At 61.6% G+C, this 26,437-nt stretch overlaps 1 protein-coding gene across 1 annotated transcript in view; it reads right to left on the bottom strand.

Annotated features, from left to right (window-relative positions):
- CSMD1 (CUB and Sushi multiple domains 1) overlaps nucleotides 1–26,437 on the bottom strand; it is a 629,723-nt gene that overhangs the window by 32,956 nt on the left and 570,330 nt on the right. Inside the window, exons 37-49 of the mRNA XM_054701136.1 lie at nucleotides 26,020–26,124; nucleotides 20,718–20,836; nucleotides 18,106–18,175; nucleotides 17,522–17,638; nucleotides 13,703–13,912; nucleotides 11,433–11,621; nucleotides 8,902–9,079; nucleotides 8,659–8,804; nucleotides 8,054–8,134; nucleotides 7,196–7,309; nucleotides 6,420–6,608; nucleotides 3,333–3,479; nucleotides 1,166–1,354 (exon numbers count right to left, since the gene is read on the bottom strand). Coding sequence (XP_054557111.1) covers nucleotides 1,166–1,354; nucleotides 3,333–3,479; nucleotides 6,420–6,608; nucleotides 7,196–7,309; nucleotides 8,054–8,134; nucleotides 8,659–8,804; nucleotides 8,902–9,079; nucleotides 11,433–11,621; nucleotides 13,703–13,912; nucleotides 17,522–17,638; nucleotides 18,106–18,175; nucleotides 20,718–20,836; nucleotides 26,020–26,124 — 1,854 coding nt within the window. The remainder of the gene's footprint in view (nucleotides 1–1,165; nucleotides 1,355–3,332; nucleotides 3,480–6,419; nucleotides 6,609–7,195; nucleotides 7,310–8,053; nucleotides 8,135–8,658; nucleotides 8,805–8,901; nucleotides 9,080–11,432; nucleotides 11,622–13,702; nucleotides 13,913–17,521; nucleotides 17,639–18,105; nucleotides 18,176–20,717; nucleotides 20,837–26,019; nucleotides 26,125–26,437) is intronic.

The raw sequence follows: 26,437 nt of genomic DNA, 5'->3' as shown, positions 1-26,437 counted from the left end.
CGCCAGCGGATGTCCGGTTGGCACCTGCCCGCAAAGTGATGGGAGTGGCGCCTGGTGCCCAGCCAGGGTCCCCAGCCCTCCTGTGCCCCTGGCCCTGCCCGTCCTGCAGCCGACCGTGGCCGGTGGAGCCCTCTGGCCGCCCGCCCGCTCCTCCTGCTCCTACGCAGGTGAGTCTGGGCCCTCTCAGTTGTCTTGGCTTCCTGCCCTTGCTGCCCCCCGCCCGGGCGGCTCCAGAGGGGGGCAGGCCCTCCAGCTCCATCCCTGCTCCGACACACGCAAGCTTCACCGTTATGAGAAGCGTTTCTTTTTAAAATACAAAGTACTCTGCTTTTAGAGAAAAAAACCCATCCCTCTCTATGAAACAGACTTTTGGGATCTGTCTGTCTATCTCGTGTGAGGGGAGCTCCAGAGGCAGCACGCAGCAGGCAAGGTGCGCGTGTGCCTGCCCCCTGTGGCGGGCACAGACAGCGGGGCGCGCGCATCTGGCATTGTGTCACAAAGCGATACCAGAAAACGTGACAGCTACTGGGAAGAGAGAAAAGACGCCCAATATGAGACTCCATCCACACACCATAATTCGCTTTCCAGGGCCAGTCTTCATTATGAATGTAAATCTCGATAAGAAAAAAACTATGAAAAATTCATGCCTGCAAAGCCTTCAATTAAAATTAAAATGCCTTACTTGGAAATCTGATTTTTATCCATATGACAGATAAAATGCAAAAAGGCATGAAAATTAAAATCAACTTAAACAACCCTAGATTTAAATGATGAAAAGAAAAGGAATATACAGCTTAAAGGAGGAGCTTTTACTCTAAAATAAGAAAAATGAGTTGTAGTAATTGGATTTTTAAATTAACAAAGCCGTCAAAAAATATTTTGAATCTACACCGGAAAACAGTTTTCACGTAAGGGAAATAACCAGCGAGTGTCAAGAGTAACTGGCGGCCTCTGGAGAGCGGCCAGCCTGGATCCAGGCCCCCGCCCCCAACCTCCAAGGCTGTGAGGGGTCGGGCCGGCAGGGGCAGCTCTGCTCCCGGGTTGGGGCTGGCTTTGCCCGGGAAACCCACACCCTGCCCTTGCCTCATGCCAGCCTGCCTCGGTGACTGGGCGCCAGGGCAGAGCAAGGACAGCACAGGGCTGTGGGGGCGGGGCGGCGACTTACCCTGGCAGAGGGGGCTGGGGGCGTCCCACTGGTACATGCCCGCAGGGCTCCGCCTGCAGGTGGCGTTGCTGCGGCCGACCATCCGGTACCCGGGCCTGCAGAAGTAGTGCACGGTGCTCCCCGGCGCACCCGCCGTCCTGTTGAGCACGCCGCCGTTCCGCAGGGGCTGGGTCAGGCTGCAGTAGGGCGCTGCGGGCCCACAGGAAGGGAAAAAGGAAGAGTGACCGGTGTGTGCCTCACTAGGTGCTAGACGTGGGGCACCCCTGCACTGCTCAAGCAGGGGATGTGGCGCGATGCGTGAAGCTGCTCTGGAAGCGTCCCCAAGGCCCATGTGGGGCGGACGTGGGCCGGGCAGCTCTGGGGGCTTTCGGGTCCTTACACATCACCCCCCAGCAGGGCGTGCCCTGGGTTTCACCCAAGGGAAGGCCCAGGGTATGGGGGTCTGCGCAGACCTGCCATAGGGTCCACCCTAGCCACAGTCCTGCAGCCTGGAGGAGCCGTGAGGCCCTCAGCATCTGGACGGCAGGCTTGCCCCATGCGGGGGTCTCCACTGAACAGCTCCAGCTCCGGGAGGACCCTGACATGCAAGTCCCCGGGCCTGGACAGGCCGCACGTGTGCAACGCCAGGGACCATAAGCCCAGCGGGGTGGCTGCCAGGCAGTGGCCTGCTGTGGCACCAGTGGTGGGCACGTGGCCCCACGTCTGTCCAGAGCATGGACCCACCAGAGACCCAGTGGCAGGAGGGCCCTGGCCCCCACCGGAATGAGTACACCGCCTGTGGGTGGGGGTGCTGGGGCGTGGGCGCGGGAGACAGATGGGGAATCGATTGTGGTCCTAGGTTTGAAACAAAAAATTCACAACACTGCAAAAAAAGGAAATGTCATTTCAGTGGAGAAAATCGAAAATATAATATTTTGCAATCAAGGCCATTAACTGTCCTGTGTCAGAGCTGAGTGGGCCTGTGAATCTGGCAGGAATGGAGACATTAAGCTTCTTTTTAACAAGAGATTTATTTTTTAACAAATTCTCTGAAGAAAATGAGCTACTTTAGGGCAACACAAATCTTACAATAGCTTTAATCATCTCTTTTCAGGGAGACTTTAAATTGGAGACAGCCACTTGCTGGATGACTTTGCCCCGCTCTGGCCCACCACACACCCAGGGGCAGCGTCTCCTCTCAGTCTCCTGGGGGCAGTTTTATTGCCCATAAGCCCACGGACTCTCCCCAGGTGAGCTTGAACAGCCACGTGCAGGTGAAGCGTCACGACGGCGGTTCCTTCCAGAGAAGGGAGCTCTGAGGGCTCGGCAGGTCTGGGGACCCACAGGCAGACCCTGAGTCTGAGCCGACGCGGGAGCTCTGGGGTCCTGTGCCAGCCTCGTTTCCATGGGAGGTGGGGGCCGGTGTCATGGCCGGATGCGGGAGGAGGCTGACCCGCGCAGCCAGGCGCACTACCTGGCGCCGGCCCTGTGCCTCTGCTGGACCTTGTGGGGAGGCCCAGGAGCACCAAGCCAGTCCCGTCAGGCTGGTGGGTCCGAGGCTGGGAGGGCCTGGCCTCAGCTGCACCTGGGCTGCGTTCCTGGAACCGCAAGGCGCCCGCTTGGCCCCCTTTGCTTTGAGAGTGTTGTGGTCATGAGGGCTTCAGCCCAGGCCCCGTGGCCCCTGCAGTGGACCCAGGTCCACCTCAGTTGCTGCGCTGACCATTCTGCTGACGAGCTCCAGCAGAGGAGCTCGGATTTTAACTGAAAATCTGTAAGATGCCGTGTCGCCACTGCCCAAATGTGAGGCTGGACAGCCTCCGAGATGCTGCGCCTCCCTCTTCCACCAGCGCAGCGTGATGGACGGTCCCGAGCTCCAGGAGTGGGAGCCCTCTGTGGAGCCGAGGCGCTGCCGACCCGCCCGCGTTTCGCCCCAACTCAGACCTGCTTTGGATTATTTTACGTCTGGGATATTTTACCTCCCTGGCATGCAGTTAAACAATTTATTTGCTGAACAATTAGTGTTTCCAAATGTCAGTCGACAAGTATTTCCCTGACGTACTTCTGAGGAATGACTGGGAGCTCCACCCGCATCGCTACTGAAGCACGACCCCGACTCGGACTGTGGCAACGGGGTTGTCACTCCCGGCTGCTCGTGCTGACGGTGTCCGCGCCCCGGAGCCCCACTCACCCGTGTAGCGGATCTTGAAGCCCTTCTTGCTGGTGGCATGGTCCGTGGACCAGCGCAGGTAGAGCTGGTGACCCCTGCTCGTGAAGTTCGCCTGCTCCGTGTGGTTGCCGCTCAGCACGACCAGCAGCGGGCTCTGGCCCGAGGAACCTGCCGAGACCAGAGGCGTCTGGTCAGGCCCACACAGCCCCCAGCGCCAGGCACTCTGCAGCGTCTCCAAAGTGGGCGTAGCGTCCCAAGGAAGAAAGCAGAGTCATTATCTGGTAAAGGAGAGGAACAGCCCCCACCTCAACCCCAACACACTCCTGACACATGGTGGGGAGCTGTGTAGCGCATCTGAACGTCGTGTCATGGACAACTCCAGTGAGTGTGGACTGTGATGGGCGCTTGAGAGGTGGCCCGGACCCCAACCTGAACCCCAACCCTGTTCACACGCCTGTGCGGGTCTCCTTGAAAGCAACTCGGTAGTACCCAGGAAATGCAAAGTTTCCTTTTATCTCCTGCACGACAGCACAGGTCCACAGGCAGGATGGCACAGGTGGGAGCGCACAGGTGCACAGGTGGGGTGGCACAGGTGGGACGGCATAGGCGGCACAGGCAGGGCGGCACAGGGGCACAGATGGTGACAGCACAGGGGCACAGGTGGGGCAGCACAGGTAGGGAGGCACAGGCAGGGCAGCATAGGTGCACAGGGGCACGGGTGTCACTAAGGGCACTGAATTTCTCGTAGACTGAATTCTTCGTAGTCGCCTGCAGCTTTAATGTGTGCCGAGAGGGCCGCGCCAGAGCCCGTGCCGCGATGGAAACGGATGGCACCTGCAGAGGGGGCTGTTCGGATGTTCGGATGATGTCCCGGCAGCGGCAGGTCTGTCCCCAGTTCAGGGACAGGGCGAGTGTGGGGATGTTCAAGGTGAAACGATGGTGTGAGCTCAGAGAGGTGATGGCTGGACAGAGGCAGGTGACGGGCAGTGTGTGGGCCTGGCTGTGAGATGCCAGGGGAAGACGCGACCCCACCCCACGGCCTCACGCCCTAGGAGGAGCAGGAGCAGTGAGATGCGGGTGGTAGCCCTGACATTTTCTGTACACCTGAGTCTTTTAAAAAGCAGCACCTGAGGTAAATTGGAGAAACTTCAGGCTCCTCACCTACATATAGACTTGTAAAATGTCACCTTTCTGGAAGATGGTGCGAGGACATGCAGCGCATGGCCAGGCTGCCGCAAACACAGGCTGGCCAGGCTGGGGTCTCAAGTGCTTGCCAGTGCCATACCTGCAGAGGCTGCACCTGCTGGGGCCGCACCTGCCGGGCGAGCCCTTCGGAGCTGCAGGAGCACCACAGGCCAGGGCTGCTGGCAGTGTCCCCACAGGCCTGCGCTTCCCCACAGGCCTGCCTGAGGTAGCCGGGACAGCCCCGCGAGCTGTGTCCCACCCGCTGTAGGTGAGGTGCTGCCGGCATGGCTCTCTGCGGACAGAGCTGGCCAAGGCCAGGTGGGTGCCAGGAGGATGTTAACTGTCACCAACGATTGTCCTTTGGGTGGACACAGGACACAGATAATGGGAGCCGCCGAGTACCCCACAAACTGAGGGGTGCTCTGGTGCAGCCACAGAGACGAATGCACCCTGCTAATTGCACCTGAACAGTCTACTCCATGTGGCTTCTGTCAGCTCATGAATGATGAAACAGTCACTGTCCACACGCGAGGAACAGGAGGCAGCTGCCTGGGGAGCGTCAGTGCTGACCCAGCCCCCGCGAACGTGTGGCAGGAAGTGCCTCTGAGCGGCCTCTGCTGCCCACGCTGTGTGCGGGTCCCAGATGGTGTGGCCTGTCCACACTATCAGGGTCAGGGTGAGAGGCAAGGGGTGCACGCTGCGGTGAGGTCACAAGACTGCAGCGTTTGGGGGCGAGGGCGAGCCGACAAAGACAAACAGGGAGGGCGAATGGATAGGGATGGAGGCGCCAACCCACCAGGTAGGTGCAAGGACCGGGCACACGCACAGACACACACATGCACAGACACATGGACACGGACGCGTAGGGACACACACACGCATGGACATGGTCGCACATGGGCACTCACACGCACGGCCGGGGTCACAGTCCCGCTCCCTGACAGAAGCGCCGTCCGGCGTGCGGCTAGGGGGCGGCCTTTCCGTGTCAGGGCGACGGGGAGTCACGGCCGCCGTCTGTTCCAGCGCTCACGTACGTCAGCGCTGAAACGGAAGCGGTGCCCCTCGTCCTCGTGCTGCGCGTGACTGGGTTAAGGCCAGTGTCGTAACTCCCCTCTGGGGTCTATCAGTTTGACACACGTGATGTCTCCCATGGGACGAGTCTGACTGTAGTTCACCCAGCAGGGAAAGGCTTACAAACGCGCAGGGAATCGATGACAGTGACTTTTCCCCACTGAATGGATTGTTATTTATTTTAACCCAATGACAAACCATCAAACCATGAAACCCTGTTACTACGGCAACCGGAACTGTCTCCGGGTCTAATCGCTGCTGTGATAAAGCCCCAAAGAAAAACACCAACGTCAACCACTGCAAACGCTCACCCCCTGCACCGCTCCCAGGCGGCCGCTGCTCTTCCCAGCCATTCGGATGCACGAGGCGCCTGCCCCGAGTGGAAGACAGGAAGCGCACCGGTGCAGTGTCATGCTATTTTTTAATGCACGTTGAAGACTCAAGAGCACTTGCTATCTCGAAAGCTCCATGAGTGAGCTTTTTCACATACTCCTACTAAAACAATCATTTGGATTGACTAATACACCTTTAGCTTTCTTAAATGTCCTAAAATGTCTTCTGAGTCAATTCAACACTTAGAAGGAAGCACAGAACTCTTTGAGAGCTTCTATCCTAAAACCGCATCGAGGATTAAGAGTGGCGAACTAAGGTACGTACATTTTCAGATTTTACTTGTTAAAAATCCTAACATTAACCAAAAAACTAGTGTATTACAGACCCCAGGAGGCTGATGCGTCCTAGAGTAATTCACTTTCTGTTAAGGAGATGGAATTTAACGCAAGGATAAATTCAGACTGTGTCTGTCAGGACCACACGGAGCTGTCCCGGGCCCCGGCCACGAAGATCACTCACCGTCAAACACCTCCAGGGCGTCGAACTGCTTCTCGCTCTGGAAGGCGTCCACGTAGAGGGTGATGTTGTAGTCCGGGTCCACACGGATGCTCCAGGAGCACGTCTGCGAGTTCAGGTAGCTGCCCGGGTAGCCGGGGCTCAGGATGACGCCAGCAGACTCAGTCCGGACCTCGTTTGCGGGGCATTGCGCTAGTGAGGAGAGCAGCCAGAGTTTCCCTTAACAGAGCAGACCCAGCTTCGGTGGATCGCACGATCTGAGCGTGTCCGGGCTAGAAGAGACACTGCTGACTGCAGAGGGGAGGCGACTGGGGCTTGTGTGTCACCACGCCCTGGCACGTCACTGGTGCCCGATTCATGAGGGGCGGCTGGAGGCTCGGGGATGGCACAGGACAGAGTGACGGGGCTCGCGCAGGCTGCACGTGGGGCGGGGGACGGCGCCGCACTTGCCTCGAGAGGCAGCGGCAATATTGGGCCGGACAGGGGAGAGCAGGGGCGGCGGCCGCGCGCAGGGCGGGCATGCAGAGGGGCCGCTGTGTGGACGCAGGCGTTTAACTGTCATGACCCAGCTTTGCCGAGCGCTCGGAACGTTCCTGGTAAACTAGATGTGGGTGAGCCCTTTCTCCGCGTGGCCTTGGTCTCTCTGGACGTCAGTGCAAGGGCAGGAGCAGATGTCTGTGAGCAGGTGCCCCATGGCGCTGCCCCGAAAAGGAGTGGGGCGAGCTTGGCCCCAAGCAGTGCCACAGCGGGAGCCCACCCTGACGCCGCGAGGGGCCCACCTTCACACTTGGGGGGAGCACCCTCAAACTGCAGCTGAGCGCCAAGCTTGCAGGTCAGAGTGTCAGCTCCCGACAGCGTGTAGCCCGGCTGGCACCGGTACCTGACGAAGTCACCTGCAAGGGCCAAGGACACGCATGGGTCAGCACAGACAATAGGGAGGGGCCAGGCGCTCCTGCCACAGCTGCGCCCACCCCGGTCTGTTTTATAAAATGTCACCGAGGCCAGCACAAAGGCCATCTTGGTTGAGACCAACGCTGGCAAGGACCCAGGTGGCCGCCCCTCAACCGCTCTGCCTCTGCTGCCTCCCTCAGAAACACCGACAAAAGAAAAGGAAGTGAGTGCTTGGGGCTTGGGCTTGAGGCGCCTGGGGAGGCTGGCAGGACCTGGGCTGGGACAGGGTGGCGTGGCCGGACCTGTAGGGACATGCGTGTTCTGTGGGGCGACCAAGGAGCCTCGTCTCAGCGCCACATGGCAGGCAGGGCCACGTAGCTCCCGACGTGACCTGGTGGCTACGTGGCAACGTGGACCCTTAGAGGACATGAAAGACAGCCACGCTGGGCTGGCTGTGAGGAGCTGGCACCACGTGAGCAGAGGCCACGCTCTCGGGGCAGCCATGAGCTCGTCCCGGCGTGCAGGCACTGCTCAAAGGAAGGACCAGTGATGCTTGGAGGGCACAGAGAGGACCAAAGCGAAGCTCCAGTGGCAGTAAGGGACAGAGCAGGCCCGGCTGTCTCTGGGCAGCCCTGCACCTGCAGGGTGTCTCTGCCAGACCGCACGGCCTCTCCCAAGCAGCTATGCGTCAGGTGGGTGTGCTGGAGCCCAGCTGAGCTTGGGGCGCTGAGCGAGGAAAACGTTACCTATTTCGAAGTCCTCGTCCTCCGCGACCATCTCTGCCCGCGGAACCACTGGGGGAGGCTGACATTTCTTCAGCTGAAACGCTACGTGGTTCACAAAAACAGACCGAGCCTGTGGTTACGTTGGCTGAATAAACGGAGGCGGGTGGGACGTACCCCAGGCTGGCCTGCTCGCGGGATGCCCTGCGCCTGAGCACTGTTCTGGGAGATCCGTGGCTGCTCTGCACACAGGCCCTGCGCACCCCAGGACAACGACAGCCGCGGGAGGCTCCGCAGCGGGGCTCTGGGGGGGCCGGTGGGGCTCTGTGGCTCCCACACTTTGGGTGCGGGGGGTGCTGTTCTCTGGGGAAGAGAGGGCCTTGGATTCCTTTCCCCAGATGACTCAGTGGTCATCTAAGAGCCCTGGGGGCTTCTGTCCTAGGCCTCTGGCGCCTCTTCACCTTGGGGGGGGTGGGGGCGCTTGCAGGGGCCGACCCGCGGGACGCGACATGGTCAGGACCCTCCACGCACAGGGCCGCGTGGGGCAGAGGCAGGGAGCCTGGGGCCCTCCCGCAGAGGGGGCCCAAGAGCGCAAAGCGGCCGCCCTGGCCCCAGTGGGCCGCACTGACCATGGAAGTTGAGCACAAAGAAGCCCCCGTTGGAGAAGTCGCTGTGGAACTTGAGCAGCACCTGGTTGCTGGAGCTGTGCGCCGTCTCCAGCGCCGTGTTCCCGCTGAACACCCCTAGCTGCGGGGCGCTGGGGTCGGGGCCGTCCCTGGGGGAGGCAGCAGCCTGAGACGGGGCCACGTCCGCCCCGCCTGAGCCGTGCTCCCGCACACGGAGGGGTAGGGGAGGCCGTGGCGGGCGCCTACCACACGGCAATGTAGTCGTTGACGGCCTCAGTCTGCAGCAGGCTGAAGTTGACATAGACGCCGTGGCCGGGGGGCACAGTGATGAGCCAGACGCAGTCCTTCAGGATGGGGTACTCGTCGGGAAAGCCGGGGGAGTAGATGGTGCCGTTCTGAGAGGTCACGTTGTACCCACAGGGAGCTGGGGGGCGAGCAGCAGGTGAGCGGGCAGGCGCTGAGGAGGGGCTGCTGGTGCCTGAGGGGCCACCTGCCCGGTCTGGCCTCGGCAGAATTACACCCCCACAGGAGGCCCTCTCAGCACCCAGCACCCCTGCAGGATAAAGTGCCCCAAGTGATTAAGAGTCAAGTCCTTGCTCACCAGCCACCTGCGGCTGGGCTGATGTCCCTGGATGCTGCTGCAGGAGTGACCAGGAACCCGCCTGACCACGCTAGGACACTGTCAGGCTTGCCAAGGTCTCTAAGGCCTGCTCAGCGTGTCTAAAAGAGGCGTCTGCGTGGGTTTGCCTTGAAGCAGACATTATCGACTTAGCGGCTCTGAACCTGAGGGAAGAGGCTGGGTCCACTGAGGGTGCTTTTGGGAGCCCAGCTGGTCGCACCCGCGCCCACGGTGGAAGGCATCCCAGTGAGCTGCAAGCTACGGCGTCCACGCCACCGCCTGGTTGGACAGAGACGGACACCAGCAGGAGTCCTGTGTGCTCTCCAGCTCAGCGTGTCGCTCCAGACAACAGGCTGCTCGCCCGGAGCTGAGCCAGAGCGGGAGCCTGCCTGGGCGTGGGGTCCAGGCAAGCAAGTCGAATGCCCCGAGGGTGTTTTTTGAAAGTTCAGTAACAATTCAAGGTGAGAGTGAAACAGACCTTGCCACCGCACACCAGGCCTGCGTGCGCTGGACTCCGACTGGCCCGGGACACCACACTCTGAGCGAGGCCTGGGCGTGCGTGGGACTGGAGACTCAGGGGCAGCTCGGCCATTTCCCAGGACGTAAGTACAGCTGTGAAGCCGGATGCCTGGGGTGCGTCTGTCTGGCGAGGGTCACTGGGGCAAATAACCCTGAGCCAGTGTATGTTTCCATGTAGGAAACTGGGCTTGAAAAACCATGACTCGGCTGAACATTTAATTGCATTTTCTCATTAAGCCAAGTAGTTTCCATTCACATGTAAATTCGTGGAACCAGGAAAACATTACAAGAAAGGAAAGGTTTTAATCCTGACAATTCAAAGCAATTTATACATATAAATATGTGAATTTTAAAATGAAGAAGAACATGAAGGGGTTTTTAAAAGTCTTTTAACTGAAAACTGCCAGACATGCCATTGCTATACTTACTTTATAAAATAATTTTTAAAATGCTTTTTATGTGTTACTAAATTTCTATTAGACTAAGATAAGGACATTTTTAATGCAGCCGAAGTCTTCTTTCCATGTGTTCTTAACAGTGACAGGGAATGGAAAAATACAGGTAAAAATGGGGTCTTAGAAGTGCCTGCTTTTTTTACTTCTTCAACTGAAATTCAAACACAGCTAGAAACCTTTTCCTTCCCCTGGGATACAAGTATTTAGCATTTCAAAGGTCCTGGAGCTGGTAATTTCCTAGATTTTTCCTGCCAAGGCACTGTATTTGCGGTCTGGAAGGCAGGCAGGGTGAGGGGACTTTGCTGTTGCGCGTGCATGCTTCCTGAACAAACTACTTGATCTGTTTATTTTAACTGGATATTGCAAAACTCTCAGGTCATCATAGAAATCAGGGAGCCACACAGAAAGAAGCTTCAGAGAAGTGTCTCTGCTGAGGGGAGGTGAGGGCCTGGGATTCCTTTCCGCAGACGACTCAGTGGTCATCTAAGAGCCCTGGGGGCGTGTGTCCTAGGCCTCTGGCGCCTCTTCACCTTGGGGGGTGGGGGGTGGGGGCGCTTGCAGGGGCCGACCCACGGGATGTGACGTGGTCAGGACCCTCCACGCACAGGGCCGCCCGGGGCAGAGGCAGGGAGCCCGGGGCCCTTGAGCTTGGAGCGGCCGCTAGAACCCAGAGGCTCTCTGCTGCCCCCACACGGGGCTGCTGCTCAGGGCGCTAGCCTTGTGAGCCCTGGGGGCGATGGTGGGTCAGCCCAGGGCCAAGGCCCAGGAGGCCTCCTGAATTCACAAGCCCAGAAGCTCTCCTGCCAAAGTCAAGGAGAATAACCTCTGCAGGGGGACTGGCAAGCCAGTCTGGGTCTGCTGAGGCCTCGGAGGCCAAACGCTGTCACAAAGCTCTCCCTCAGCCACACCAGGCCCGGCCTTGCCTGCTGCACGCTGTGCCTGGCGTGTTGTGACCACGCGCCATGACCTCGCTCTCATCTTTGAGGACCGGGCACATCTACTCATCCTTTTTACATACCAGCACGTGATCTGCCCTGGAAGTCCTACACGGAATGGGTTCCGCAGAGCAGATTCCTAATCGATGTTTGTTGGACAAGCGAACAATTCTTGAACACGCTCAGTTAAGACTGCGCGCTGCCTGCCTGGGAGGTGCCACCGCCGGCGCCGGAGGGGCAGTGACTCACCGTCGCATTTTGGAAAGGGGTGATTCCAGCTCCTGTTGATGCCGTGCTGACAGGTGAGGACAGGGTGGCCCATCAGGACGTACCCCGGGTAGCACTCAAAAGAGATGGACTGGCCCACACTGTAGTCCGAGCTGACCATGTAGCCGTTCTGGAAGGGTGGCGGATCCGGGCAGTTCTGCAGCTCGTAGGCTGAAACAGACAGGTGGGGTCGGCTGGCGGCCTGAGGGGTGAACTCGCGCAGCCCTGAGGGATGCCCTGTCCATGCAGCTTAAAACGTGCCTTTGCCAGTGGCCCATGGCCAGTGGCCATGGTTGAATTACAAAGTGTGTACTTGGCCGCTCACTGCACGCCGGCCTGTCTGGGAGCAAGACTCAAGGGGCGCCCGGGTGCCGAGTTCAGTTTCAAAAGCAGTAACAGGACAGCAACAGCACACATGGGCACCTAATAATCCTTTTAATTTAAGAGACTCACACTCTGTAGAAACTGGGTAGTTTTGTGTTGACTGTTGAATTGTTCACCACAAATAAAAGAGAAAAATCCACCCTTGCCTTTGCCCCACAGGCCTGTGGACGCGGCCCTGGCCATGGCCGCCAGGCCGCCCTCTCAGTGGCTTCCGGGCTCGTCACTGCGTCCGCTTTGCTCCCTGCAGACCTCCAGGTGGGCTGAGGGCAATAGGTGCGGCTGGGGCCGGTGACTCAGAAACCTACATGCGCCTTAATCAGAACTAGGGCCCGCAAGCCAAGGGCTCTCCGGCCGTGGGGTTCCTGCCAGAACCTGCCCTGCCCACAGCTCTCTGTCCGCCTGCTCTGTGCAGGGGCTCCTCTGGCAGGGACTGCGGCGCCCAGGCTGCGGGAGGCCCCGCCCACCTGCTCAGGGAGCCTGTGTGGCCAGCCAGGGGTTCTGGCCCCGCAAGCCCAGGGTAGAGCTGTATGAAGGCTCAAGAGGCTCCAGGAGCTGGTCCTGGGGGCACAGAGCAAGAGGGGCTTCGAGTGCAGATGCGGGCGCAGCAGGGGTCTCCCCGGTGGACAGAAACGCGGCGTCAGCAACCAACGCTGCAAAGCGGTGTGGACTGTGAGCTGGGCCAGGCACCGGAGCTGTGTGTCCCGAGCCTGTGCACCTGCTGCAGGGGTGAGGAGGGAGAGGCCAGCGCGGCGGGTGGGGAAGGCTGCTGGCCGGTGAGCAGGTTGTTGAGATGGGACAGACCATGCTGTGGGCGGCGGCTGCCGCCTGTGGAGCCCAGTCAGGATGGCCAACCAGGCTCCCCCAGGAGCCTCGAGCCAGGTGCTGACGTTGGGGGCAGGGGGTAGGGGGTGCGGGCCGGAAGCACCGGGCCTTGCGAGCTGACCCGTCCCACCAGGTCTGCGTCAGCTTCCCCCCTCCCCGCCCACCCCTGCCTGAAAGGCGTGTGTCCCAGCCCAGCCCCTCACCTGGCCCTGCACAGCTGCCTGAGCACCCTGGCCCTGGTCGCCTGCCAGCGCGGCAGCTCCCCTCTTCTCCTTGGCCGGGGGCTCCACGCTGTGGCCTCCCAGCCCTGCCACGCCCGTCCAGACTCCCTGACTGTGTCTCCCGAGGGCCTAGGCCTCCTCCCCGCCGGACTCTTGATTAGCTGACATGGATCTGGGAGAGCCGCACTTATGTCGTGCATGCGGAGCCACGGTTCAAGCAATGGCGTCCAAATGACCAGCACAGAGCAGGGTCTGCTCCGAGCCCCGCGCAAGGCCCCGCGCCCCTCTACGGCGGCAGGAAGGCGGGCTTGAGAGAAGCCTCATTCCTACACCCCAGCGTCACCTGACCTGCCACGTAAGGAAACCAGATTATTTTGTACGCAATGAAATTCTGGCCTTTCTCATATATGAGAACGCTGTGATAACGTTGGTTCTGACTTAGCTCCTATTTTGTAGGGCTACGAAAGGATGAGCTTTGTTCTCTGAAGTTTTTCTGGTACGATCTGAACGTGACTGGCTCAGCCCCCCTCAGCGCTGTCACTCGTGAGGACATCCACGGCAGTCCTCGCCCCCGGCTGTGCCCCGCGCGTCTGCTGCTCCAGTGGACAGGGCGCCCTCTGTGGCTGAGCGCCAGAGCCTGGCCGGGTGCCCACAGGTCTCTGGCGGCAGAGGGGAGGGGAGGGGGTGGTGGTCGGCGCCAGACCTCTGGCCAGAGCCGCTGTGCCCGCAGGGCAGCCACGGCCTGCACGACCGCTGCTTCCCCCGCTCAGTGCGGCCCAGCAGCAGCCGGCGCTTCGCAGATGCCCGACGCAGAGCCGCCCCTACCTTGGTAGGCAAGCTTGAACCCCTGTCGGCTCTGCGAGTGGTCGCTGTGGAAGTGGACGAGGGTCTCGTGCGTGGTGCTCAGCAGCGGGGCGGGCAGGTCGGGGCCGCTGAACTGGCCGATCGCGGGGCTGGAGTGGTGGGGGCCGTTCCGGACCTCCAGGTAGTCATGGTTGGCCTCGGTGGAGAAGTTCAGGAACTGGATGTGTGCGCCTGCGGGGACAGCCTGGTCAGCGAGGGCGGAAGGCAAAGCCGAGACAGCAAGGAGTGGCCAGATGCATTAAATTCCCCAGGCTCCCACAAAACCCTCCCAGGAGGCAGACGCTGGGGGCAGAGGGGACGCGCCCTGAGCCACAGCAGCGCTCGTCCACTCTCGCGGGTCCCTGCATTTGGACTGTCGGGTGGTCAGCCCCGAGCGCTCCCCAGGACACATAGGAGCGCGGGACAGCCCCAAAGGACAGCCCGGAGGATGTGACTAACCGCGGCCGCCTCACCCGGAAGCTGCCCTCCGCTCATCAAGGAATGCGCCTATCTAGGTCTAAATAATGCAAAGAAAGTTAACGCTGGGTTTTAGACGGACGGTCCTGCCATCACACAGCCCATGTGGCAGCTGACAACACCGGCCTCTGCGGGGCCCTCGCCCAGCCAGTGCGACCCCAGCCAGGAGCCGGTGCCGGTGAGCCCGACCCTGCAGCTCAATACCCAAGACGCCGTCGAGTGGCGAGGTGACAGGTGTCAGGAAGGGTCACAGGGTCTCAGGTGACAGGTGTCGGGCAAGTGGCAGGTATCATATCATGTCACAGGGTCGCAGCAGGTGGCAGGTGTCACGCGACCTGCAGTCACAGGAGCTACGCTGGCTGGTCAGGAGGAATCCCGAGGTGTCGACTTGTTTGCTGTGGGCTGGTGGCACTTTTGAAAGTCAACTTGACTACCCTGTCTGAAATGTATTTTAATTCATCTAAGTAGTTTATATAGAACTGCAAAGACACCAGTTTTTGCATAAATCCATGATAAATGGGGTTTCTAAAACATAGATCGAGAGTCTCAAGAGCTACTGCAGATCATTCTTGCAACCTGGAGAAAAACGTCACTTGGTGGCCTTCTCCTGGCCTTGAGAAGCAAGAATCTTCTTTCCTTTCACCTAATACGCTTGATCCATTTTTCCTGGGTGGGGAAAGCTGAGGATCACTCTCGGGCGGTGTCCCGACCCCAGTGTAAATGCGGGACTTAAAGCAGACACCCCGTGAGAGACGGGTGTGAAACAGAATCATCGAGAGGCAGAACTGGGTGAAGAGCGAGGAAGAGACCCAGGCACAGAGCGGGGCCCTTGGGCAGCAGCTTCCTGGGAAACCTGCGCGGTGCCGAGCGGGCAGGGCATCACCGGCGTGGATGTGGCGTCACCGTGGTGACCACGGGCAATCCAAGCATGTTAAGTGGGATCAGTGTCCAGCCGTGTGTCAGGACTGGCCAGAGCCCAGGCCGGCGCAGACGAGGCTACGCAACTATTTAATTTTCAGGGAATTGGGTCCAGCTTGATACCATGAAGCGAAATGAAGGGACTGAAATAGGTTGACGTGGTGGCCCTGGTCACCCCCCGGAGACTCCGCCCGCTGCCCTGGCGGAGCGCACGTTCCGCCCTTCCCGAGATGCCCTCCCAGGGCAGGGTCACCCTGAGCTATTCGGAACCCGGCCACAGGAGGTGGGAGGCATCCTGGGACATCAGCCAGAAGGCCTGGCCCACCTCCCAGCCTGCCCGCTGCCCTGGGAAGGAGGTGGACTGCACTCCAGGACCACCTCAGGCTGGTCCTTGCAGGAGCCACACGTGGGAAGAAGAGGGGTGATGCGTTGCCCAGTGATGGTGCCCCCATATCTAACCAGAGACTGGGGTGCTTGCCACAACAATGCAGACTCCTGGGGTCTGAGCCCAAAACCACTTCCTCAGACTTGCGGGTGCGGGGGCTGGTATTTGCCTTCGGTTCAGGAGATGCTGGGAAGAGCCGTTCCCCAAACGAGGTGACGCCGAGGGGCGCAGAGGTGCAGTCAGGCCCAGGTGAGCTGAGTGGAGCCACCACGGGGACAGGGTGGGGTGAGCTGGGCGCCTGCAGGCTGCGGAGCCAGAGGGGACGCGGTGGCTGGAGCTGGACGAGGGGGCCGATCACTGGGGTCCCGGCCCACGTGGTGTGCCCAGGCCTGTATGGCGCCGCTGGCCCATAGAAGCTCGGGGTCCCCAAGCCCCCAGCCTGGGCACAGACCCTCAGAGGATCTTCCCTGCAGGGACGTGTCTGTGGTCGCTGCCCACCGCCAGGCAGGCCCTGCTCATGCGGGGTCAGTTGCCTCGCCAGGGGCTGAGTGGGGTTTGGAGTGGAGACAAGATGGTTTTTCTTCTTTGCCTTTTCTTCCAGATGCTGATTGAAACTCATGGGGGAGCAAATATTTAAAAACGAGCGTTACTTATACTATCTCTTTGCTGTCTTCTCCTCTGGCATCCCTCAAGTCAGCAGCGCGCAAGTTGCCCTGTGGCTCAGGCCGTCCGGCTGTGCTGCCCGGAACCACCCTCTGGCGGGTCCACTCAGGCCCAAGCAGGGAAGGCCTCTGGGTGCTGGAGCCGCAGGGCAGCGAGGCTGGAGGGACTGAGTCCATGAGGGGAAAGGAAGGTGGGAAGCGACGCAGCGATGACGCCCGCAGCCGGTCTCTGCCTGTTGAGGGCCGGCCCGCCCGCGCCAGACCCTCGCCCCGCGCAGCCGCCCTGCCCTGCAGCCTCCAGTCGCCGGGGTCGGGCTGTGCCCTTGCCCGCTGGCCCCCAGGCCGCAGCTGCCGGCGCCAGGTTGCCTGGCTGGGATTCAGCCACTGGCCGCGAGCGGCCGAGGCCCTCGGAACCCGCCGTGCTGTGCCACTCTGTCAGCCGGGGGTCGGGCTGTCTCCAGGGGACTCCGAGTGTCTTGGGGAAGCCACACAGAGGCCTGTCTCCTCTGGCGCAGAGCAGGAGGCCTGGCCAGGCTGCCCGTCCTCCCTGGCCACCTGGGCGTCCCTGCAGACCCTGAGCACAGCAGGTGTTCTCCGGCGGGTGCCCTCCCGTGCCCGGCCCGGTCAGCTCCGGATCTGTCCGCACCTCCGCCTGGGCTCCTCTCGGCTGAGCGGGGCCTCCCTCTCTGGGCTGCCGCACATGTTAAGGCAAAAGCTTTGAAACGTAACACAAAATGGGGCTGGCTCCCAGGCCTGCTCCACTCCCGCGTCCCGGCCCCACGCGGCAGGGCTCTCGAGAAAACCACGGGCCAGCCGGGAAACTCAGCGCAAAGGACAGAAGCACCAGCCTGAGGCGGCCGTGCGGCTGGCAGGGTCGCTGAGACCAGGGGTCTGGGAAGGCTGAGTGAGACCTCGGGGTTCAATTAAATCCAGAAATTTCTAAGGCAAATAATCTAAATATTCGTAAATAAATATTTTTAAAAGTCAATGTAACACAGAATCAAGAAAACTTACAATACTCGAAAACATTCAGAAAAAGCCCTAAACATTGGTCAAGGACACAGCAGTGACATGGGCTCCAGACGCAGGGGTGACAGGCGTGTCCAGGGCTGGGCGCTGGCCAGGCCACAGCTGGTGCCAGGCTCCCACCCTACCCACCAGTGGACTGGCCTGGGCAGACCTGGCAGCAGGACCCAGCTTTCTGGTAACTTTCTGAGCCAAAGCTGCCCTAGTCCCCACCGGTGCTCACCTGTCCCCACAGGTGCCCTCCCCACGCCCACAGCTGTCCTCCTGCCGCTCCCCCGCCACGCCCATCTCGTTCGGGGCTGGACAAGGGCCTGCGGGGCGGGCAGCACTCACCGTAGCCGACAGGCAGGACGATCTTCCAGGTGCAGTGCAGGTTGTTGGGATATGCTCCCGGGAACCCGGGGCTCAGCACCACGCCCCCCATGCTGCTCAGCGTCCCTCCACAGGTGGCTGTGAGGTGGACACAGACACTCAGGCCTGGGGCACATCCTGCCGATGGTCCCCTGGGAGTCCCCCCTGCGCTGGCCATGCCCCACCTTGGGGCACCTGCTTGGGGACAGGCTGCGGCTCACCCCTTTCCCCAGGCACCACAGCCCCTAATGTCAGCCGGGGGTGGCCTGGCCAGCAGCCTAGGCCTGGGGTTCCGGGCTGGCCCTGTGCACCGCCGTGCCCAGGCTGAGACGCATCACCCACAGCCGCAGCCAGCAGTGAAGCCCCTGCGCCCCCAACCCTCTGGGGAGGTGCAGTGAGCCTGGGTGTGGCCCCCCACCGAGGAACCCTTGTCCCAGGGGAGCAGGTGGCCCCCCTGCAGCAGCTCGCCAAGGGTCGCCTGTCCCCTGGGGCTGGGCTCCGCCCCTCCGCCCGCCTGCGCCTGTGGTCTCGAGGCCGGTCAGCAGCCCCGGCCCAGCGGTCCTTACCGATGCAGAGCGGGGGCGGGTAGTTCCAGCGCCGCACGGTTCCGGGCATGCAGGAGATGTGGGACCGGCCCTGCTCGGGGAGGAGAGGCCGTCATGCGGGAGCCTGGCCTTGCCGACTCGCCGACAAGCGCAAGGACCAGAAACTCTGCAAATGGTTCCCACTCCTGTTCACTCATGTTTGGAACCAGAATGGAAAACCCTGCGCCACTATATTTATTGCCACTGTAGTTTCCAGTGTCCCCACAACTGCCCATCCAGGTCAGCATCGCGGCCCCCGCTGCCCGGCAGGCCTCGCAGCCCTCGCTCTCGCCCACAGCTCCTCGTCCCGGGTGCGCAGCCTTCACGCCTCCCTTCCGCCGCGCTGCCCCGCACGTCAGGGGCGGCAGTCGGCCTGCGCGCTTGCGGGCGCTCCTGGGGCAGGGGCCGGCGGTCTCCTCTGCCCAGGGCTCCCCTCGCCCCTCCCGCTGCCCCTCCGTCGGCGCTTTACAGGCAGCTCGCCCGCACAGAGCAGCCCCGCCCAGCAGCGCCGGTCCTGCAGCGTCGGCATGGGTGGCTCGGGTCTGGGCGTCCCCCTCCCAGCCCAGGTCCGCCGTCTGCGTGAGCACAGAGCGCCCGCGCGCCCCCGAGGCCTCCGGGGGACCGCGGCGCACTCGCCCCGGGTGTGGGCAAGGACCAGGCGCCAGAGGCTTTGGGGATACTTAGCGAAGCCTCTGATGAGAGCGCTGGACACCAGTCCAGGGTGGAGTCTGCTCCTGACGCTGCACGAATGTTTCCTGTCAGACCCAGGTCAATTCCTGTGAGGGTTCACAAGGGGGGGCCCCGCGTATCTGTTTACTAGATTAAGCGGGGAATTTTCTTTTTTTGTCTTTAAAAGAAACAACGTAGAACATGGCCATCGCCAGTCACCTGCCAGGAGAATGAGCCCAGTCTTCAAGGCACCCCGTCCATCCCTCATGTCCCCTGTCCACAGCGCGCCCTGTCCATTTCGCTGCCCTGTCCATCTCGCCGCCCTGCCCATTGCGCCCTGTCCATTGCATGCCCTGTCCATCTCGCTGCCCTGTCCATCTCACCACCCTGTCCATCCTGGCCACGGTGCCGCAGGCACACCTGTGTGGGCGTGGGCATGGAACGATGCTTCTGTCTGTCCGAGTGTGTGGACAAGCTGCAGAGTTGTAATTGTCAGCAATTTTTAAAAATCTAGAATCCCTTTTGCTCTTGTGAATGGCAACCACAGCTGTGCCCTCAAGCCCCGCTGTCTGCAGGAAGGAACCAGCTTCGTTTGCATCTGAAAGGCTGGGGCTGGCATGAGCCCAGCACTTCCCCAGGGGCTGCAGGGCCTTTGGAGAAGGCTTTTCTCTGTCCTCCTCTGCGGGTCACAGTGACCGCAGAGTGGGCAGCATGGGGAGAGCAGGAACAGGGTGGGGGCAGCGGGTGGGGCTTGGGCCGCTGGTGTGACATGCGCGGCCACAGTGGGTCGGAACACGGGCTGAGAACATGCTGGCGCATGTGGCCTGTCCTGCCGCAGCTTCGTGTGGACCCTGCATCCCATCAAGCGGAACTCTGGGCATGCACTGGGACGCCGCCCGGCCACCCATGGGACAGGAGAGCTTTGTTTCGACGATGCTTCAAGGCAGCTTCCCTCGGCTGCGAACAGACGTGTTCAGGCCCCACCCCTGGGGGCGCTGCCTAGCAGCTGCCTCTGCTTCCGGGCCTGCCCTGCTCGCCTACAGACGGGCCAAGACTCAGACAACGCGGCTTTGAGGACGGCGCCATCACGCGCTGATGCTCGGGCAACAGCAACCCAGGCATCCTTCCTGGAGCGCGCACAGACCGCCTGGTTCCTGCAGGTGGCATGGGGCATCTGAGTGCCCTGTGCTCCCTGCACCCCTCCTGGCCCGCGTCTCACGACAGGGTGCCACCCCACCACTCTGAGGCCAATGCATGGGCACGCACAGGCCCTCAGCACCTGCCACCCGGCCCTACTGGCTCTGGCCGCCCCAGTGCACGTGCACACGGGAGGGCCTCCCGCTGTGGCCTCGGCTTCTCCTGACATGTACCCAGAGCTTTTCAACCACTTAAATAATCCTGCTGAACAGTTCCCCTGAGCGATGCTGTGCCTGTGCTGGACATGCAGAGTGTGTCCCCCACATCCTCCAGGGCAGAACTGAGAGCAGCCCAAGGGCCCCACGTGCTTTGAGTTAGGGGTCGATGTCAGCCAGCGTGGCCGCGCAGGAGCTGGCGAAGAGCTTGTTATTTATAAGTTTATGCCAAATCACAAAAAGATCATGCCAACTTCAGCTCAGCGCTTTCCGAAAAGGATTCGAGGAGGCTGCCTTGCTCCTGACCACCAGTGGACGCAGCCCCGCGGGGTCCAGAAGGCGCCAAGCGGCCTGCATGCGGCCGGCGCGGGGAGAGGCCCAGGGCTCAGGGCTCCCCAGAGGCTGCCCCGGTGAGGATGCGCGACCCTGTGCCAGGAGAATGTGCTCCGAGACCAAGCAGCAGGAAGCACAGCGCTTATCGCCAGCCCCGGCCTGGGCAGGTCCCACCCTGTTGCCCCCTGCGTCACATGCCCGTAAGCGGCCACCATGCCCCCCCGGAACCCCGAAAGGTACCTGCAGCGTGTAGCCCGGCTCGCACTGGAAGGACAGCACGTCGTTGACCAGGTAGCGGTCCCCGGTCCGGATGCCATTGCTGGGCAGGGCGGGCTCTGGGCAGGCGGCCAGACCTACAGCTGGAGAAGCAGACACGGTCGGCACCAGCCCGGGCCATGCCGCTGGAGGACCCCGGGGCCCGCGGCTCCGCGCGGGAGGGGACGGCCCTGCCTCTCCACCCCCAGCGAGAGACAGAGTCAGAGCCAAGCGGATCCGGATGTGCTGCCTGGCTGCCTGCTCTCGTCATGCAGGAGCGTGGCTGCCCTCGGCGCGGCCCGCCCGGCACCACAGCTCGGAGGGCCCCGCAGAGCCACGGCTGCTGCTCCGCACGGCGCTGCGCCCGTCACCTGCTCTAGCTCCTCCAGCGCCATCTGTCCCCCTGGAACAGCATCAGCGCCAACATCTCGTATTCCACACGACCTCTTTCACTTAAAAACAACAGAAGACGCCCAGGCATGCCCCGGCGCACACGTGACCCCCAGCCGGAGTCCCTCGGGACAAGCACCCACAAATTTAAATAAAAAGAGCATCATGTGACCCCGGGCTTCAGGATAAAACGCCAGACACACTGACACTACGCATCACTTAGCGCCGATTGTGACCAACACTAACGCTCACCTCGTGCATGAACACACCCGGGGGGCTGAGGGAGGCGGCAGAGCCCCCTCCCGCCATGGGCGCCCGGGTCACCCCGCCCGCTCAGCCACCGGACGGGACGTGGGAAGGACGCTCCCGCACGGCCACGCTGGCTCTGCGCAGCCTGGGAGTCCAGCCTCGGCGCTGGCCTTGGCGTCGAGCTGGTCAGACCCCTGGGCCGGGCGGGCCGGCAGGGAGGGGCCTGAGTCCAGGGCGGCCTCGGGCAGAGCATGGCTGCTGGCGCCTGCCTGCCCACAGGATGGACGGGGTCTGCCGCGAGATGCCGGCCACCCTGGACTCTGCTTCAAGTGAGGTCCGAGACGCCCCACGAGCACAGGCGGAAGAGGGAACTCCTGGGGCTGGGGGCTGCAGGCTCTGAGCCCCGACCCACGTGGTGCCATTCCCGGAGTCGCCTCTGGCCGGTGCGGGGACCCCGGGCAGGGATGGAGAGGGCGTGCCGAGGCCGCCGTGCGCTGGCCACGTGTGCTGCTGGGGGCGTGACCTCTGGCCTCTGGCCCCCGGTCCCACGGGACCTCTGACATGAAGGAAGGGAAGCCATGCAACAGGCGTCCCCGACGTGGCACCGGGTGGCACAGCAGGCCCCTCTGCCCCTCAGCGCAGGGGGTGGGGGGGCGGCGACAGCACACACTGGCTCCCTGGAACCGGGAGTCAGAACCCGCACGTGAGCCGTCCCCGAGGATTCTCATGGGTGCGGTCGGGAATCACCCCCAAAGCTGAGCGGTGAGACAGAGACAAGCGTCTCCACGTCCCAGGCGGCGCCGGGCGAGGCCGGTGTGGACCCGCGGGCCTGGACCTGTCCCCCGACGAGCAGGTGTGCGGGGCCTCGTGTCAGCTGCTGGGGCGGAGCTGCTGTCCCCACACGGCTGTGCAGGCGCGCGCAGCACCGCGGGACTTCACCATCGGGGCATTTCAGAGACAATAAAATTGCTGACCATGGAAAAACCCAACACCTAGGCCTCTGAAATTGTTTTACTGGCACTGAGTCTAACTGCTCTCTCTCAGACACAGGTTGTAACCACCTTCCCCCTTTCCCCAGCGCGGGTTGAGAAGGCTGGGGATGGTTTATCACTGTCTAAAAAGTCGACCCTAAAAGAAACGCACCTAAGCTGTCTCGGTCTGAGACTTGTGCTGCAGCTGGCGCACCACAGCTGCCTCAGGACAAGGACCCGGGGCCACGCCTAGAGTGGAAACGATTCCCCGAATGTTCAAGATGGACAGGAAATAGAATAGAGATTATGGAAAGAAATGTGACCAGTAACTCAAGAACAAATTGCAATTATTAAACCCCCATCTCTTTCCACAGACATAGGATTCATAATACTTACTTTTGCATGTTGATTTACATGCATACCTTGTATCTTAGTCTACTTTACTTTTCACCTTCCTTGAATTCTATGTGTAAATTCCACTGATCCTTTGCAAAAAATAAAAAAATACTAGCATTTGTAGCTATGCTCATAAGAATTGTAATATATTTTGTGCATAAATTTAAAACACACACTGATCGTAATGTTTGACGCGAGGCTCAGCAGCTGCTCAGACGGGGACATGGGAAGCGCAGACAGCGCTGCCTCCTCAGACGCGGCATCGGCAGGGACACCCCCCGGCAGTGCCTCGCACCCGTCTGTCCATTCTGCCGAGGGGGCTCCCCACGGCCTCTATTCCTAACTCTGCAAGGTCCACCTGTGGCCCCGAGTGACTCATGCCACAGTCAGGGGGCTGGTGTCAGAACAGGGTTCCGGTGTCAGGGCTGGAGAACCTGGCCCTCGCGGGGAGGGGTGTGCAGCAGGTCTGGGCTGGCACTGGCCGGGCGACCCCAGGGGGACCTGGTGGAGACAGCACTGTCAATGCAGAATGCCCAGGGGTGTCTCCAAGGACATGCAAACGAACGGCTGTGCAACCCTCCCTACATGAAGCCACAAGGTGATCACACGAGAAAAACTCATCTCCCAGAGGCAGTGCCACCGGGACGCGAGTCGCTCATCACAGGGCAATGCTGTACGGGATGGGTCCCTGGTTCCGCCACAGTGTGGCACCCGCCCTGCCCAGAGGCTACGAAGCCAGGCTTCACGGAGGCGGAACACGGGGGCGCACGGCCATCCTGACCAACTGTGGGACAGCGCCCGTGGGGTGGAGCCCTGGAGAGGCCCAGCCAGAGCCCCGCCAGGACCTGCACTGCACCCCCCACGGGCATGTTCGGACCATCGCGGACCTCAGGATTGGGGCCTTCTGACACGCGCCTTCTTATGAAAGCGTGATTAGATTTAGAAGGCAGCAGACCAAGCCTCACACCCAGGCCTGCACAGAGAATACAAATGGAGCATTAAAAAAGAGTGCCCTCACCCGACCAGACACGCGGCCGGCCCCGAGCTGGCAAGGCCCCTGCATGGGCTGTGGCCTTGATCCTGGGTTTGTCGGGAGAAGTTCATCCCTGAACTTAAACCTTGCTTAAAACTTTGACAGTGAAAATGATTTTGAAACACAAAACACACGCCACTTTTGGCACACGTCTGGAGCAGGACGCAGTGGGGAAGCTCAGCGTTCTGCTCGTCTGAGCTCTGTCCCCCTTCGCTGGCAGCGTCTGGCTCTCCAGCCCATAATTTGGAAAAAAAAAAAAAAAAAGGGTCACTCTACTGGGGGAGTGCGGGGCAATGGTGACAGTAACAGGACGGCGAACGCGGGGAGAGGAAACAGCCCAGGCCCCAGGGACAGAGGGAAGAACGGCCCCCGCAGGCAAACACGAGACCCCTATATGCACCCAGCAGGCGGACACCCTTCAGGGTACACGGGTGAGGCGCCCCAGGGCAGCATCCCACGATCTCGCAAGGCCACAGCTCAGCTCAGTGAGAGGCCAGGTGGACACCAACACCGCACCATGGTGTGCTGGCAGCTGAGGAGGCGCCATGCACCGCCAGCCAGGCACCGGGAGGCACCGCCCTGCGCGGCCCGGAGCCACCAGGCTCGCCCCCAGGCAAGGAGACAGACTCCTCCTGGCCAGAGGTCAGCGTGGGATGGGCCAAGAGCGCTTTTTGCCCTCCAGCGCTGCCTGCACGGCAGACACTTTCTGTCCCTCCAGTAGGGCCCAGAGGCCCTTGAGGTGGCCCTTCACCCTCATCTCGCCCGGGGTTCCAGTGGGAGCCCAGGGCTGCCCCATGGGTCCAGCCGTGACGGCACGGGCAGAAGTGCTTAGCTGCTGGGTACGCTGTCAGGGGTGCACCCTGGTCTGGTGTCAGCGCCAGGGGCCGCTCCGCCTCCTCACAGCGCAGACGGACTCTGCAGGCAGAGCCCCAGCTCAGCACCAAAAGCCCCAGGCCCAGGACCCAGATGCTCTCCCTCTGTTAGTGTGCCGGGGGCTGCCCCACTCAGGGCAGGACCTCCGCGCTCTGGGGGCAGGGTGCCCTGGGGAGATGACTGGCAGCTGGGGCCACAAGGGTGGAGCCCCCACCCCCTGTGGGGTTGGTGTCCTTTCAGAGGAGCGGGAGAAAACCCCACATGGGCACCTGGCAGGGAGGTGACACCACAAGTCAGAAACCAGTCCTCGCCGGGACCACGCCTGCTGGGCCTTGGCTGTGGCCTCCAGCCTCAGGGTGATGAGGCCTGAGGTCCGCTGTTTGAGCAAAGCCTGTGGAGGCAGCCGGAGCCAAGACCCTGCTTGAGACTCAGGCCTGGGGACCAACAGACATGGCGGAACTGGTAGTGGGCACAGGATGGTGCATTTTGGCAAAATGCACTTACTCATCAGCTAAGAAATTTTTGATTGCTAAATAATGAGTCCTCGGCTCACCCATTAGACAGGAACCAACAGCGTGAAATGGGCGGCCCCAAGCGGTTCCTGGTCTGCAGGAGAAAGCAAGGGCAGCAGGTACCCACTTGTCTGGCCTACCCACCCCTCCTGTGCCCACCTGGCCCTGGGCAGCCCGCACGTGTCCCCAGACCTGCCTGGAGATCACCCTAGACATAGCCGCAGGGGCCGCCCCATGTCGTGTCGGCTGTCAGCGGAGCGGAGCGGAGCAACTTGCATGCAGATGCCCGTGAGGGGGTCGGGGCGGGGGGGGGGGTGTTTAAAGATGGCGGCACAGCCTTGGTCTGCGGCTAACTCAGGCTCTGCTGGCCGAGCCTGGCCTCGGGCAGCAATTTGCCCATGGTGCCCTGGCTCAGAGCGTTGCGTCTGCTCATGGAAGCTGCTCCTTAGAGGGGACGGGCGCGGTGCTGAACCTGGAAATGCACCCTGAAATAAAGCTTTCTCATCTCCCTCTCATGAGGTTACCTGCAGAAGCAAACGCCAAAGGGGTCTGCTCTGTGGCCCCTTCCTGGGTTAAAGTGAATAATGTGCCTCAGGCGGTTGGAGGGGGTGGGGGCCTGGCTGCCTTGCTCTTGGGAGCAAGGGACAGCCGCACCCCCAGGGACAGCGGCCTGGCGGAACTGTCCAGGCACAACTCCTGCGTGTCCCCACTGACCTGCCGTCTGCACGAGAGTGACTGTGGATGACCTGATTCCACGCAACGTTTACATGCGGTTTTGGAACATCGTGGTTCAGCCAGACCAGGCCAGGGTCTGCCCTCTGAGAGCCACGCGGTGCACAGCGAAGCCCTGGCGTGGGCCTTACTTTTGTACTCCAGGTGGAAGCCCGCGGCGGCCACGCTGATGTCAGACTGGAAGTGCAAGTAGAGCTGGTTGGACGTGCTGTTGAGCAGTGCTGGGACCGTGGTTCCTGTGGAGACAGCAGGTGGCTGCAGCGGGAGGGCTCCCTGCTCAGGTGCCCAGGCCCTGGTGCTCCCCCGTGCTCGCCCCGCTTCTGCAGGGCAGGCCAGAGCCTGCCCATCGGGGTGGGGGGGCATCCCTGAGCTATGGCTGCGTCCTCCCACACGCCTTCGTGTGCTCCTCACACCCAGCTCTGGCTCTCTCGCAGGAGGGCTGTGTGTGCTGGGGGAGCAGAACAAAGACGGGCCGGGCCTAAGGGGCTTCCGGGAAGTGGGGCCGCTCTGAGCCCCTACGCTTCTCTCGTCCACCCTGGTGGGCCGTGA

The sequence above is a fragment of the Talpa occidentalis genome, unplaced genomic scaffold, assembly GCF_014898055.3.
Source record: "Talpa occidentalis isolate TD23 unplaced genomic scaffold, MPIMG_talOcc4v2.1 talOcc4.4, whole genome shotgun sequence".
NCBI lineage: Eukaryota > Metazoa > Chordata > Mammalia > Eulipotyphla > Talpidae > Talpa > Talpa occidentalis.
This window is presented reverse-complemented; position numbering and strand designations above follow the sequence as displayed.